At 39.6% G+C, this 15,033-nt stretch overlaps 1 protein-coding gene across 4 annotated transcripts in view; it reads left to right on the top strand.

Moving 5' to 3' along the window:
* The window catches only part of LOC126751155 (uncharacterized), a 34,000-nt gene extending 19,374 nt beyond the window's left edge, over positions 1 to 14,626 (top strand). Inside the window, exons 3-18 of one of the 4 annotated variants that reach the window (XM_050461176.1) lie at positions 5,326 to 5,813; positions 6,212 to 6,276; positions 8,385 to 8,532; positions 8,727 to 9,181; positions 9,256 to 9,578; positions 9,648 to 10,100; positions 10,220 to 10,396; positions 10,478 to 10,776; positions 10,854 to 11,565; positions 11,655 to 11,860; positions 11,934 to 12,077; positions 12,143 to 12,323; positions 12,734 to 12,850; positions 12,931 to 13,054; positions 13,150 to 13,304; positions 13,374 to 14,626. In XM_050461176.1, the coding sequence (XP_050317133.1) occupies positions 5,326 to 5,813; positions 6,212 to 6,276; positions 8,385 to 8,532; positions 8,727 to 9,181; positions 9,256 to 9,578; positions 9,648 to 10,100; positions 10,220 to 10,396; positions 10,478 to 10,776; positions 10,854 to 11,565; positions 11,655 to 11,860; positions 11,934 to 12,077; positions 12,143 to 12,323; positions 12,734 to 12,850; positions 12,931 to 13,054; positions 13,150 to 13,304; positions 13,374 to 13,598 (4,272 nt within the window). In that variant the 3' untranslated portion in view covers positions 13,599 to 14,626. Of the gene's footprint in view, positions 1 to 5,325; positions 5,814 to 6,211; positions 6,277 to 8,384; positions 8,533 to 8,723; positions 9,182 to 9,237; positions 9,579 to 9,647; positions 10,101 to 10,219; positions 10,397 to 10,477; positions 10,777 to 10,853; positions 11,566 to 11,654; positions 11,861 to 11,933; positions 12,078 to 12,142; positions 12,324 to 12,733; positions 12,851 to 12,930; positions 13,055 to 13,149; positions 13,305 to 13,373 lie in introns of all 4 variants that reach the window. The other 3 variants (XM_050461174.1, XM_050461175.1, XM_050461173.1) reach the window with 3 other exon arrangements.
* Positions 14,627 to 15,033: the final 407 nt, after the last annotated feature.

Here is a 15,033-nt window from a genome sequence, read left to right as displayed (position 1 = left end):
AAGCTCTATTTCATGCTGTCCGATTTTTTTCAGATTTTTTGTTAGTCTTAATATAACTAAAAAATCTTCTAAGCTATTAAAAAATATATGATTTTTGACTTAATTTATTTTTATACTCTTGCAACTTGTATCTACAGACTATAGCAGTTTTGTTCATCTAACGGTTGTATGTATCACCTAAAACTAATCGAAATAGATTTAAGGTTTTTTTTTATAGTAGGAGGAAGCATCGAAAGCCGGAGTGCGGGACTTTAATCCGCTTAACCTGACCTACTCGCAACTCAAGACTCTCCCACGGAACCTCCAGATAAGGTGTTACTTCATGGGAGGTATTACTTCATGGGAAATGATCAGGTTGGCGAGACGAGTCGAAATCCGGGCGACTGTCTGTCCGTCCATCCGTGCAAGTTGTAACTCAAAAGTAAAAATCGAGATATTTTGATGAAACTTTGTATGCAAGTTCGTAGATAGGCGTAATTGAACCACTGCCACGCACACAAAACTTTATTTAAGGAAAACGTAAAAAGTGCCATAACTAAGCGCTAAATGAAGATATAGAATTGTAGTTTGACCCAGAGGATTGCAGTATAATGGAGCACCTGGGGGGTAAAATTTTTGAAAAAGTGGGCATGACCCCAGCTCCTACCGACATTATGAAAATGGATGATAATCCCGCTTACTCCTCATATAACGGTACTGTTAAAAACTACTAAAAACGCAATAAATTCATAACTAAATACGCCAGAGAATAAATTTTACCTTCGAGATGATATAAGAAAGCTTTAGAAGATCGTGGTCACATATCTCGGAACCTGCTGGACCTATATCAAACAAATTTGGTACGCGGCATTCCACTGACATTTTTGTGTTCCAGTGTCAAAAAAGGCGCAATTGGATTACAGCCACCCCTACTACCCATATAGCACAATTTTAAATTCCATTTGAAACATTCACTTTCCCAGTATACAAATTAGGAACCGAAAAGTGAACCCCAGTATCTATAGCTGATTTTTTTTACCGAAAATATCGGTCAATGTTTGAGGTACATAGTTGAAATTCAGGGATAATCCTTTCTTGACAATGATATGCCTGTGTGTCAAAAATGGGCTGAATCTTGTCAATACTTCCCTTAGCTCCCATATACATACCTACATGTATGTATATGGCTTAATATGCCTTAAAATTCGCGTTCTCTTAACTTTTTTAATTTTTCAAACTTTTTTACCCCTGTAATTAGGCAATGCAAAACCTCAAGGTCACGCTATAAAACACTCGATAGCGGTAATGGACGGGAATGGAATTTCAATACTGCACTCGAACGCCCACACGCTGTCACACGCATAACCGTGCATGTGTTTGTACTAGCTAATGGTTCGTCACAGCGTGGGCGAGCAGCCAGCTGAGAGTGTTGTAGCGTTTTCAAAGCGTTTGCTTTCAAGAGCGAGTGAGTGTTTGTGGTGTGTCAAGAATCATCACGCGCATCAGCATTTCTTTCTTTACAGAAAGGATTTGATGTTAAACAGTGCGCTCGTGTTTTTTATTTTTACATTTTTGTGTGTTGCATTTTCGCTTTATGCCATTCGCAATGTTTGGTAATGAAGGGCCCCGCGTCACTCAAAACACTCTCACGCGGTTTATGGTGTGTGTAGGTGAGCAAATGTTCATATATTCTACTGCTGGATGCTGTTTGTTTTTACATGACGAATAATGGGTGTTTCATGGCAATTAATGGGAAGCAATTGTATTGTTGTTGTTGAAATATATATATTTTATAAGCGTTCAGGTTCGTTCCAGTTACGTACACCTGAGTGTCGTGGAAACGGTGATGAATGAAATATGAACTCAATTTCGGTCGAAAGTCACTTTAAATGTCCAAATCGAACGATTTTGGATATAGATGCCAAACCCTCTCGCCAAAGGAACGTGAATGAAGCATCAAATTCAAAGTTCGATATTACTAACATTTTGCCACGCCCGTACCATGTCTTTAAAGTCTACTTAACCAATGCATCATTAAAAATTGATCGGATTTAGATCAATGTGACAAAGATCTTAGCGCTGTTATAAAATTCTCTTAAATCAAATTTATATCACACAGTCACGCTATCTTTTATACCATTTCAACATCTAGGCGCTCTTATTGTGAGACCCTTTACTTGGTGGCATAACAGGCATCATACTTACATAAATGTTGCAGCATCACAAGCGGCCTTTCTTTGCAATTTGCTGACTTCCGCTGCATAACTCTTAGAGAGCCGAAGGACAAGCGTCGGACACACGCAGCGTGCAAATGCGAATGTGACTGCGAGCGAGATTAAAAGGTTGAAAGGATTGTGGTGAGCGCTGTGAGTGGTTGGACGCGAAGGCACGCGCTTGAAGGTTGCTCGAGTGCAGCAGCAAAGACGAAAAAGGAAGCCAAGTGGCCTCAGCGCGCAGCTAGCAGCATAATGGAAATAGCAGTGTGAAGCAGATTTATTTCTTTGTTTTTTTTTACATTTCTGCTTTTATCTTTGCGCAAATGTTGGCATTTCGCTATTGTTTAGGTTCGGATTTGCGAGGGCCACGTGACTTTTATCCTTGTTTCTGATTGCAATGTGCTTCCATCTTGTCGTCGTTGTTGTTGTTGCAGTGCGAAGGCTGTCATATTTGCAAGCACCACACTAACATTTTGTTGTTCGCAGCTTGTTGACGCTCGTGCAGGGTCTCATCGGCAACGTCATTGAGCTACCAAGAGTTCAAGGTCATGCTAGACAGGCCGCAACAAAAACAATCCGTTGACAACGAATCACAACAACCATTATTATGATGGATGGTATTTATGATAACAACAATAATGACGTATGGCGGTGAAAAAGTTGTTGATGTATGTGTGTTGAACTGCATTAAAATCGGCCCAATTTCAAGTAGCAACTATTTGATATATATGTACATATGTATATATACATATATATAAACATGCGTATATACATACATGTATATTAGGGTGCAACCGAGTACGTGAAAAAATATCTCGTTTCATAGGTTTTGTAGGAAATTGAATGCTCTACAAAAAATCTGTTATAATTTAAAAACCTGACGGCTTAAACGATATTAATGGTTAAAGTTTGATTTTTTAAGCCAAATTATTTTTCTTATGAACTCAATGAAAAATAAAATCATTATAAATCGGAAAACTCATCGTTGTGTAGAAAATTTAATGCTCTACAAAATGGTCTCTTAATCTGTTTTTCTTTTGACGCACCCTAATGTATGTATATGTAGTACATACGCATGAAAGCAAGCATCTGATGTGTGCGATAAAAAATGTACAAAACATCTGATATTAGGGAAAGCAAAAACAAATGTACTTAAATAACACCAACAAAGTGCCAGCTGCCATAGCTGGCCATATTCCAGCTGTTTTCAATGCGCCAGCCACATAAATTTTGTTTCAGTTTTCTACTTACATGCACACATACATATATATTTATGTATACGTATGCATTATTTGTACATATATGTACATATGTTTGGAGCTGTGTCGATATGTAAATAATCAACTTTGTGGGTGTTCAGAGCTGCTGACTGCGCATGAATGAAGCTTTAGGAGCGAGCGCGGTGCACTTCCATTTGCGTGTGTGTGTGTGATTGCACTGCTGAAGGGCACCGCGGCTCATATTACTTTTGACAGCAACAGCATTTTAATTTAGATATTTAGATGGGTCATTTCATGTGCAGTCGATTTCAGCACAAATGTGAGATGAGCTTCGTTTTCAGACAAAACAAGAAAAAACGTTAACTTCGGCTGCACCGAAGCTAATATGTATACTCTTCACAGATGCATTTCTTTTGTAACTATGTGTTCAGTTTGTATGGAAGCTATATGCTATAGTTAACCGATCTGAACAATTTCTTCGGAGATTACATTATTATCTTAGAAAATAACCTGCGCCAACTTTTGTGAAAATACATTGTGAAATGCGAAAGTTTTCCATACAAGAACTTGATTCCGATCGTTCAGTTTGTATCGCAGCTATATGCTATAGTGGTCCGATATCGGCAGTTCCGACAAATGAGCAGCTTCTTGAAGAGAAAATAACGTTTGCAAAATTTCAAAACGATATCTTAAAAACTGAGGGACTAGTTCGTATATATACAGACAGACAGACGGACTGACAGACAGACGGACATGGCTAAATCGACTCAGCTCGACATACTGATCATTTATATATGTATATACTTTATAGGGTCTCCGATCTTTCTTTCTGGGTGTTACAAACTTCGTGACAAACTTAATATACCCTGTTCAGGGTATAAAAATTAAAAAAAAGATAAAATTTATAAGTTTGTTGCATCGCCTACAAGTATTTTTAAGTTACAGACCATAAAAGTATCTGATGAGTCGACGTTACGAGTTATTGAGAGAAAGGAACCAGTCCCTGGGAGAGCTATCTAAATCAAATACTAGTGCGGATGTCTGATTTGACTGATTGTTATTTTTGTTATAGTGACAGAAAAGATTGCTCAAATTATGTCGAGGAATGCTGTTGAGAGTCCAAGAGTCCTTGACTTGCTGTAGATCAGGGTCACTTAGGTCCGACTAAATACAATGTATTTTGTTGTTTCTTTTATTTGATTCTGTAGTGTGAGAAACACAATACTTGGCATTTTAGAAATAAATGATATGAAAATAGTTAAAACTTCACTTTTTAAGAGAACGCTTAGCATTATAAATATGATTGAAACAACCGTTATAAAACTTTTCTAAAACTTAAAATTATTTTATGTTTGGGACATACACAAATCCATGATCTATTGGATCTTGGTCACGCTCTCGGCGACGAAACTAGCATAACTATGGTGTGTCACTAAAATTTTTTCTATTAGGTCTCCTGCAATTTTTAGCTAAATTAACAGCTTTTTTTACCTAATCCCCTACTTGTTTACATATCTAATTGGTTACGTGGGTATGTCGGTATGTAGATATGCCGTGGCATGTTGGCACTTGAATTTGACACAACCCATCGTGTGTCGCTTGCCCATCTCGCTAACGCGCATACGCCCACACACACACAACTGAGCACACCCGCTGACCGCCACTTGACCGACCAACGGGGCTTGGCTCAACTCAATTTAAAGCGGCATGACCGGCTCACATAATAATTTACTCAGCTATTTAATATTTTATTATAGTGACTACAGGCGCACACACACAAACACACATACACAAAAGTGTGGTAAACTGTATTTTAGCTATTGTTGTTGCATATTTTGTGTTTATTGCGGTATTTGTACACATTTCTAATTTGATATCATTTGTTTGTTGTTGTTTTTGTTGCACCGCAGGATGTACCAATTAAGCGCACCGACTCATCACAGTGGTGGGAATTGTTCGATACGAATACGCAACGCTTTTACTACTACAATGCGGCGACACAGAAAACCGTCTGGCATCGGCCAAGCAAGTGTGATATCATACCGCTGGCGAAATTGCAAACGCTCAAACAGAATACGGATCCGAGTGATCGCAAGGAGAGCAGCACACAAACGCAGCATACGACAGGAGGAGGCTCACAGTCGCAGTCGACGTCGGCGACACAATCACCTTTGGCCGCGGTCGGCAAGCTGCGCGCACAGCGGAGTGCAGCGCGTGAAGCGGCAGGATTGGCCGCCATGAATAACACGAATACCGGTGGGAGTGTCGGCAGTGGGGGCAAGCGCAGCAGCGCTGGCATGGAAGGCCGTAGCGCCAACGCTTTGCCGCTGCACGCCAGTTCAGAGGAGAAACTCTCCGCCGAATTCATTTCTAGTCCACGTGGGCGTCACAGTTTTCGGTGAGTAATACATAATATGCTTGGTTCAAGCCCGAGCGCCTTTTGATTTTTCTTTATTTAAGTGTAACATTCGTATGTATGTGTGTATATATACTATATGTATATTGTATGGATAATTCTGTATATGCAAATAAATTAATAATTCAGTGTCTGTGAAATGTAAATTCAATTGTGTATTTCTTTTCTTCTTACTTTCATAATTCATATGTGTCGCATAATTCACTGGGCACGCACTTGCTGGCGTTCATTGCCATCCGCAACGTCGTTCAAATTGTGCGATTCCTTTTTTGTCGCGCTTAAATGATCACTTCACCACATTTGCATGTACTTATACATATGTATTTGCAATATTTATCATTGCAAATGCTGATTCGTTCTACATACACACGTACGCACAGCGTTGGAACGGGTGATTCATCATCGTTCACGGACATGCAGCCATTCTCTTCGAGACGCTCACAAGGTAAGCTATTTACTCCATAAATAAAAATATCTACTGCATTTCACTGCACACACACATACAAATATGAATATGTAAGCAACGCAGTAGTTGTAGAAGAATTCAAAGCAATCCAAATTTATCCATACATTCACACTGCGGCTTCCCGATAAATTGGTTGGAGTACTTCTTTGTATAACGCCGTTCATAGCCAGCTGTTGGAGCCGGTGTGCCTTCGCCTAGTCATACAAGACATTAAGCCATTAATGAACATGCACACATGTACTCAAGCATAATAACTTACACACATACATGCACGTGCACATTTATAGATTTTTGAATGCCGTTGACACTATTCCTGCTGTCGGTGCTGCGACAGTGTGTCACTTCATGTGCTCCAGCTCTTGGGCTTGGTCTTGGTCTTCGTATATTTATATTTTTTTTAATTATTCTTATGCATATTTATTGTTGTTGCAACAGCCGGGTACCAGTAGAATGCACATACGCCAAAGATTAACGCAGCCGGGATAGATACTTGTGCATGCTCACCTACAATATACAGACATATGTACATATGTATGTACCTTTGTAGGCATGCAGCGGAGTATATATTAATACATATACATATATGTAAGTATGTATGTGTATATTTAATATGAAGTGGGAATAGTTGCAAGACGACTCATCTTTCTTGTCCGCCCATCTGGCTCGGTTGCTAGACCTTCAGAGGAAGAAGTACTTTCAAATATTTTTGAATGCCTGTGTATGGCTCGCACACATATATGTATACATAAGTATATATGTATTATAGTATTTGTTACTAAATCAGAAATCTCATTTTTTAAATACACATATGTTAGTGTGTATATTTTGAATATAGATCTATCTATTATTTCAAAGATTTCGATTCGTATAAATAATCTCAAGAAATACGTAAGATTTTCCAAATATTTTGGGTTTAATTTATTGTATAATATAACTATAGAGCAAAATTGGCCCGGACTGTCGAATTTCAATACAACTCTTTATTGTCACTTTCAAAACAGGCTTCTGAGCCCATGCAAGCACGCCAACGTTTAATCCAATTTTTCTATACACTTTGTATAAAACACGGCTGGGACGGTCTTGAGCGAATATTGGTTAATTTGGTTGTGCCTCATTTTTAGCACGCCATTCGCTAGAGTGTTGGACACTTTCGACGTCATATTCATAAACCTACTTTTAGTCACCAGTAATGATGCGTTTGATGAATCTTGTTCCATCAGCTATATTGGTAAGCATCTATTAACGACTTCACGTCAAAGGACGACTCGCATGAGGCAATTTTTCGATGATTTCTCGGTCTTCACTGAATGCTTAATGTTACTCAAATACTCGTTTTCGTGATAAGGTATACTCTCCAAAAGACTTCTGTAAAACTTTCCATGATTCCGTAGTAATGATTCCATTCGAAACACAAAATTTCAAGCAAACTCGTTCTTCAAGTTTTTTTCATCGTAAAAATCGTCAGGCAAACTATTCGTTTTTGACAGATGACGCGTGAGTCGTGTCAAGCTGTCATTTTATTTTGTCGGTCAATTGGCCACCAAGAGGGGGGATATGTGAAGCGTAAAGTCTATGCGGACAATCCCGCTTCAATTCAGGCCTTGGTGCAAAACATCACGCGTGTCATTCGCCAGTTATCAGTCGAAAGGCTCGAACGAGTCACCAAAAATTGGACTCAACTAAAGACCATCTGAGACGTAGCCGTGGCCAACATTTGAAAGAGACAACCTTCAAAAAATAAATGCCAATGCGAATGATAATAATCATTCCCCTTTTAATTTGAAGTTTCGGTGTTTTTTTCTTTAAAAAAGTATTGAACCTCGCCCAATCGAAATATTATATTCTCTTTAAAGAGAAGGCTGTGAGAAACGTTTCTGCTTCCATTGGTAATTCAGATATCGTGGTTTAGATTTGTAACGCTAATCCCTTATCCATGATTTTTAACTGCTATGACGAAATCTCGACTTTTAAACCATTTTACATCATGCACTAATTTTCGTTTGTAAAAAATCACTTTTCATCTAACTCTACTTAAATTACTCATGCACTCAATATATTTTCACACACGCATACATATGCAAACTCAGATTCAACCAATCATTACAAAGAGTCGGGCAAGTCCAGCGATTCCAGTTTGTCCAGCATACATGGCTATCGGCGTTTCAACGATGCTGGCGCTGGCGAAAGCTTGCGGTTGGGTTCACTTCAGAAACAACGCACACGGAAAGAGGGCAGGTGAGTGTTTTTGCTTTATATAGCGCTTTCCTCTATACCAGTCTATGCCCACCAACATGCTCACAACACCGTGTGTGTTTCGTTTCTCATTTCATTTTGCTTTTTCGTGGCGACTTGCTCATAAACGGCATCTACCGTCCAACGACGCCTACGTTACAATATGCTTACAACAAAAACAACAACCCACACAGCAGCTTTGATTTGTTGCAAGAGAGCAGTAGTTCGCACAATTTACCGCATGCCTCATCCTATGGCGGTAGTGGCAACGGCAATGGTAGCAGTGGTGTTGGTGGTGGTGTAACAGGTGATAAATATTTCGATCGTCATCATAAACAGACGCCAACGCATTCACCGCAGCAGCAGCAGCTCTTGCCAGGACATCATTTGCCGGGCTACTGCTCGTCCAAGTCGTCGGATGTGGCTTCGCCCACGCACTCGGCGCACACACCACAACCAAAGAAAAAAATCTCGCCCGACGGTGGCAGTGCTGTGGGCACAGGTGCTAGTGGTCAGTATCCACCGCTGGCCTATGCACATCAAAGGCACTCCCAGCCACAACAACAACAGGCACCACGCGCCCAACGTATTAGCGGCTCAGGAGGCAGCGGTTCGGGTGGCAGGCAACACAGTGCAGCAGAATATGCAGGCGGTAAGTGCACAGTTTCCTCTTTGCTTGTTTGAGTATGTATGTATGTATATTTAAAGGAGTTCTTCCTGTTGCAGAGCGCGAACGTGAATATAAAGTGTCGCTGGCGCGTTCGGGTAGCTTCATGTCAACCGCCATAAATCCCACAGCCGCAGGACATCACAGCAAGTCGTATCGCAAGTCGAGCGGTGAGGCAAATGGTGGCGCGGCCAGCGATGACTCCATGCATGAGAAATATTTCAAATCTGTGGAAAATACACCACTCTCGCGTCGACGTCACGCTGCCGCGTCCAAGACAACAAGTGGCGATGGCACTAGCGGTGGCGGGGGCACCAGCGGCAGCAGCAGCAATAAAAAGCACTCGAGTGACTCTAGTCCACAGAGTCCCATTAGTCCGCAGGTGCGTGGAAATATTGTAATTATTAGTAAATATTATTTTTTAAATCGAAATATTCCTCACTGAATATAGGTTAAATCAAAATCCTCGAAAGCCACTAACAATGCGCTCAGCAGTGCTTTCGCCACTAACACCGCATTGCATTCACCTGGTCACTCGCCAACTGCTCCCTTGCATACCAAACATCATAAGCAGGATTCTTCATGCAGCTTGGAACTTTTGAATATGGAACGCATGTCCTTGACTAAGCCGACATCGCCTCATTTAAGTGATGTCGTTGCTGCTTCCTCTTCAACGTCACCAAATAATCTGGTTGCTACCACCATGGGTATGAAAAATTTTCCATCATCGGATAATATTGGTGGCATGCTGACACATTCGTCGCGCAGTTCGACGGATTCGCGCAGCAAGCAGCGTTCGTCGACGGCCACGCGTGCATATCAACAGCAAACGTCACAGCTGCAGCAACACCAAAGTCAGGATAATCGCTCGGTTGGCTCTTTGCGTCATAACTCGACTGGTGTGGTGAGTATTTTAATCTCTTCCAATAACTAACGTAGCTATACTGATCGATATTTCGACGAAATTATAAGTTAGAGGATCTTAACGAACTGTACTTAATAAATTTCATTCGTATTTTGCAGGACAAACAGGCGAACCGCCGCTCAAATGAGCACTACTATGATAGCTCGCGTGGCAACAAGCACGAACATCGTCGCTCGCGTGGCTCACGACAACATAACAATCTGCTTAATGCGGACAATAGCGATGTGGAGTACGATAACGGCAATATATCGCCGCTTTACAGCAATTGGGATCAGGTAAGTGCTAACTGAACTGCTTTAGAATTAAAAAATAAAACAGTTATGTATGAAACTTCTTGTTTTCCTTCCGATATGCAGGAAATGCATCAACACCTGCTGCCATTGAAGAACTACATTATGGAGCAAGCCAAATTGTCTGGACATTACGTATTCGGTGATCCAATCGATTCAGACTCCTATCATTCGGATAGCCAATCGGAGCACTCGCTCTCCGGTCACGAGCCAGATAATGAAGATTCGGATGGTGGCTCAGACACTCATGGCGGATATTTGGAGCATAATTATGGCATGATTGATGACTATGCCAACATGGATGACAGCGTGTCCTATTACGCATATCAATATCCACCTTATGATCCATCAGGACGTGAGGATATGTAAGTTATTTTATTTATTACAATTACTTTCGTAACGTAAAATTCATTTGTTTGTATTTTATGCACATTCTCTACAGCTCCGACAATGTGGAAGCCGTTCTCGAGGGTATTGGCAGTCAAGGTGCCGAACGCGCATCGGAATTCGCACAAAAACCAAAGCAACGATATCAAATCTCATTTTATGACACCGCGCATACAACGCACACTACACCAACACAACAACAACAACAGCAACAGCAATACCAACAAAGGCAACCATCACTTGGTCATCATCAGCTTGGATCTCAAACACAAATACAACAAAATCAATTGTATTCCAATACACCAGCACTAGCGCCACATCATCACCTGCCACCACAACCACCTCTGCCACCACATCAGCACCTTCAACTCGATGCCGATACCAAACAAAAGCAATCACAAACACTACCCTCACCAAATCGACAAATTTCACGCATTGCTCAGTCGGGCGGCGTCAGCGGTTCAACCGCCATTGATGGCAATAACATCGCGGGCACCGGTGTTGTCGGTACGGGCGGTGGCAGTGTGCGTCTGCACCATTATGCCAAAGATGAAAGTGGTGGCGGCACAGCAAGCATGTCGCGTACGCCCCGATTGCCACCGCCATCACTGAAGCCGACAATTCAGCAAATATTTCCACCCAGCGAGCGCGCACCACCCAACTTGGGCGGCCTGAGCACCACGCTGGTGTGCATGAAGGAATGTGATATTGAGAAATTCGCCGCCGACAATCTGAATTTGCATTCGAAGGGCATCTTTCGTAAAAAGGTAAGTGGTGGCTGCATAAAAATGTCCAAAAGAAAGAATAATCAAGTAATGACAAGTCATAAAAATTATTTAATTATTGCTCTCCATAGTCTTCGGTGCGCGATATGCTGAGCTGGACTCCGGAGCCCATCAGCCGACCAATGTTGGCGTTGTCACGTGACAAATCAGACAAGAAAACTGCCATTGAACTCTTCAAATTGGTGCAAATTTACATGGGCGATCGAAAGGCGCGTGTCGGCATGAGTCTCAATTCGGTAGCGATCGATATAATAGTCGCTGCGCTGCCACAGCAACAGTTAGTACAACATACATACATACATATATGCATATATAAGAAGTAATATAACAATTTAAATGAAATTCCATAGACTACGCGATGAATTGTACGTGCAGCTATGCCGCCAGACCACGGAGAACCCGAAACGTGATTCACTCATTCGCGGCTGGGAGCTAATGGCGATTTGTTTGTCCTTTGTGCCGCCATCGCCCACATTTCAGCCAACTTTGTTGAAGTAAGATTAAAGAAAACTTTTGATATAAAATACAAGTATTATTAATACATTTATTGCGTTTACAGTTATATGAATCGGCATCGTGATCCGGCCTTCGCCACGTCATTTCCGGAGGTGGGCAAGTGGCCCATACATGTGCAGATCTCACACTATGCAACTGTTTGTTGCAGGCGTTTGGATCGTATCGGTAGTCATGGTCGGCGGCAGGCGAAGAAGCCAACGGAAGATGAAGTTGAGCAGGCGAGGGTGAGTAATATATAAATTAAGAATTTGTGGAAGTGAAAAAGTGCAGTGATGACGAATGTTTTGTTGTTGTAATATATATAACAAATAACTTTGAGAATGTAGCTGTTTAGAGCGGGTTAATAAATCTGGGAACACATGGAATATATGGATATTACTGAAACCCGAGATGTCGTTTTTATAGCACCGCAAAACATTTCTCAAATAGTTTTGGCAAACAATTCTTGCCCGATTATAGATTTATATCCATTCCCCTTTCGGAAACTACATTTTTTGAAATTCGCGCTTTTCAAAAATCACAAAAAAGCTAGTCGAGGTTATTACGGGAAGTCTATTTTAGAGCAGATCTTCAAGTGCAGTTTTGTAAAACTTCAAATAATAATGACATCAATATTTGTTTTTTTTTTTATTAGAATCAAATTCTACGCGTCAGCATGTTTGGCAACACAATCGCTGAGGTTATGGACTTGCAAAAGGATAAGTTCCCAAATCGCAAATTGCCGTGGATACAAACTACACTGTCAGAGCATGTAAGCACATTTAATTATTAAAGTCGCAAGCTATTTTTTTTTACATATGTATATTAAACATAATTTTTATTAAATTTCAGGTTTTGCTTTTGAACGGCAAACAAACTGAGGGAATTTTCCGTGTCTCCGCCGATGTGGATGAGGTGAATTGCTTGAAGAGTCGTTTAGATCGGTGGGATGTTCCTGATTATAAAAATAGCATGGGTAAGTTGCTGATAATAACTTACATAATATTTATACAAACATATATTTCCTTTACACCAAATATATAAAAAAAAATCAAATTTGTACTTAAACAGTGGATGCGCATGCACCCGCTAGTCTTTTGAAGCTGTGGTACCGTGAATTATATGATCCGCTCATTCCGGACCAGTTCTATGAGGAATGCGTCAATACTGAGGATCCGGACAAAGCCAAAGAAATTGTTGACAAACTGCCGGAGCTTAATAAATTGGTAAGTACGAAAATACAAACGAATATTTATATTTATTTCACTATTAATCTTCCGATATTATTCGTCTAGGTTTTGACCTACCTGGTGCACTTTTTGCAACAATTCTCCCATGCTGATGTGGTGAGTTGCACCAAAATGGACTCATCGAATCTGGCAATGGTGTTTGCACCGAACTGCTTGCGCTGCACCTCAGATGATCCGAAAGTGATATTAGAGAACGCACGCAAAGAGATGGCTTTCATGCGCACCCTCATACAACATATGGACACAACGCATGTGGCGAACCTGACCTGAGCGCACGACCTGGACTGAATGTAAATAAGTAAAACTATAGAGAAAATAAACGTTGAAATTCAAGATGATCGCTAGTAAAGGAAGACACAGCATGATAGTAGTAGCTTAAAGACGGAAGATAAACACCAAAAAATAATATACACTTTTATTTGCATTATGATATTTGCAAAATGAATTATGAAATGCGTTTTTGCTTCGTTTTTTTTCTTTCTATATATGATAATGTATTAAATAGTGTTTAAGTATTCTAAAAAATGCAAAGAAAAATACTCATTTGGGAAGCAACACTGCAGATTTAAACAGAGAACACCAACAAATCCATGTTATGCATATACATATATTTATTTCCTAAGTTAATATTTTTTGTTGCAAACACCCAGTGAAGTTCAGTTTTTGTCCTAAAATGAATCAAACCATAAAACGCTCTATACTCTCAATTTAAACAGGGCCAAAATCAGCTTATATTTTCCATATTTTGTATACGGAGTATGTATTTTACAAATTGCAAAAATCTTTCTTCCAAAGCAAGTAAGCCTCCGACTTTGAAAGAATTATATTCTAATATACAAAAGGCAAGGCTCCGCAAAAAATATCTGAATAATTTTTTTTTTTTCATAAAAATATGAATTTAGAAGTTATACGCAGCTAAAGTTATAATTCATATGGAACACCATGCCGTATGAGCAACTCAGAATGTACATATAAATCACTAGTATCAATGTTCAGGTCATTTGATGTATAACTTTAACTGCGTATAATTTTTAAAAGAATGTTTTTATAAAAATAAAATCCTAAGACCATTTTTATAGAGCGGAAATTTTTTTATTAGAATATCAGTTATCCAAAGTTGTAAATTTACTTGCTTGTTGCAAAATACCATAAAATCCCATGTTCATTACATGGGAAAATATAAATATGATTTAGGCACGATTTATAAAGCAAAGAGCTTGTTTACATTGTATAATTTTGTATACTGAAACTTCGGCGGCGTGTGTAAAAAAAAAAATCAACTTGAGGAATAAAGCACACCCTAATATATATTTAGGTGTAAAAACTTTATAAATTACGTATACATACATAAAGTACACAAACTGTCAAACGCTTACAAATATTGAAACAGTAAGGCATTGTATTTAAAAGTAGGTCACAAATCGAAATACTCTTATATGCTTATGTATACACGCATACATATATATATATATATATATATATATATATATATACAAACTCTTATATACATAACTAAATATATATATATATAAATATTGAATATATCTAATATAAAATATGAGTATGCCCAGATAATATTAGCTAATCCCAACAAAAAGGGCAAAAACTAGTAATCCTACTACTAATTGCTTTCCTTTGCTTTCTTTTCTAAAACGTATGCTAAATATTAACATACATACATGCTATTATAAGTGAAGATTGCAGT

The sequence above is a fragment of the Bactrocera neohumeralis genome, chromosome 2 (assembly GCF_024586455.1).
Source record: "Bactrocera neohumeralis isolate Rockhampton chromosome 2, APGP_CSIRO_Bneo_wtdbg2-racon-allhic-juicebox.fasta_v2, whole genome shotgun sequence".
Lineage (NCBI taxonomy): Eukaryota > Metazoa > Arthropoda > Insecta > Diptera > Tephritidae > Bactrocera > Bactrocera neohumeralis.
Note: the sequence above shows the minus strand (reverse complement) of the source record. Positions and strands in the feature narration are given on the sequence as shown.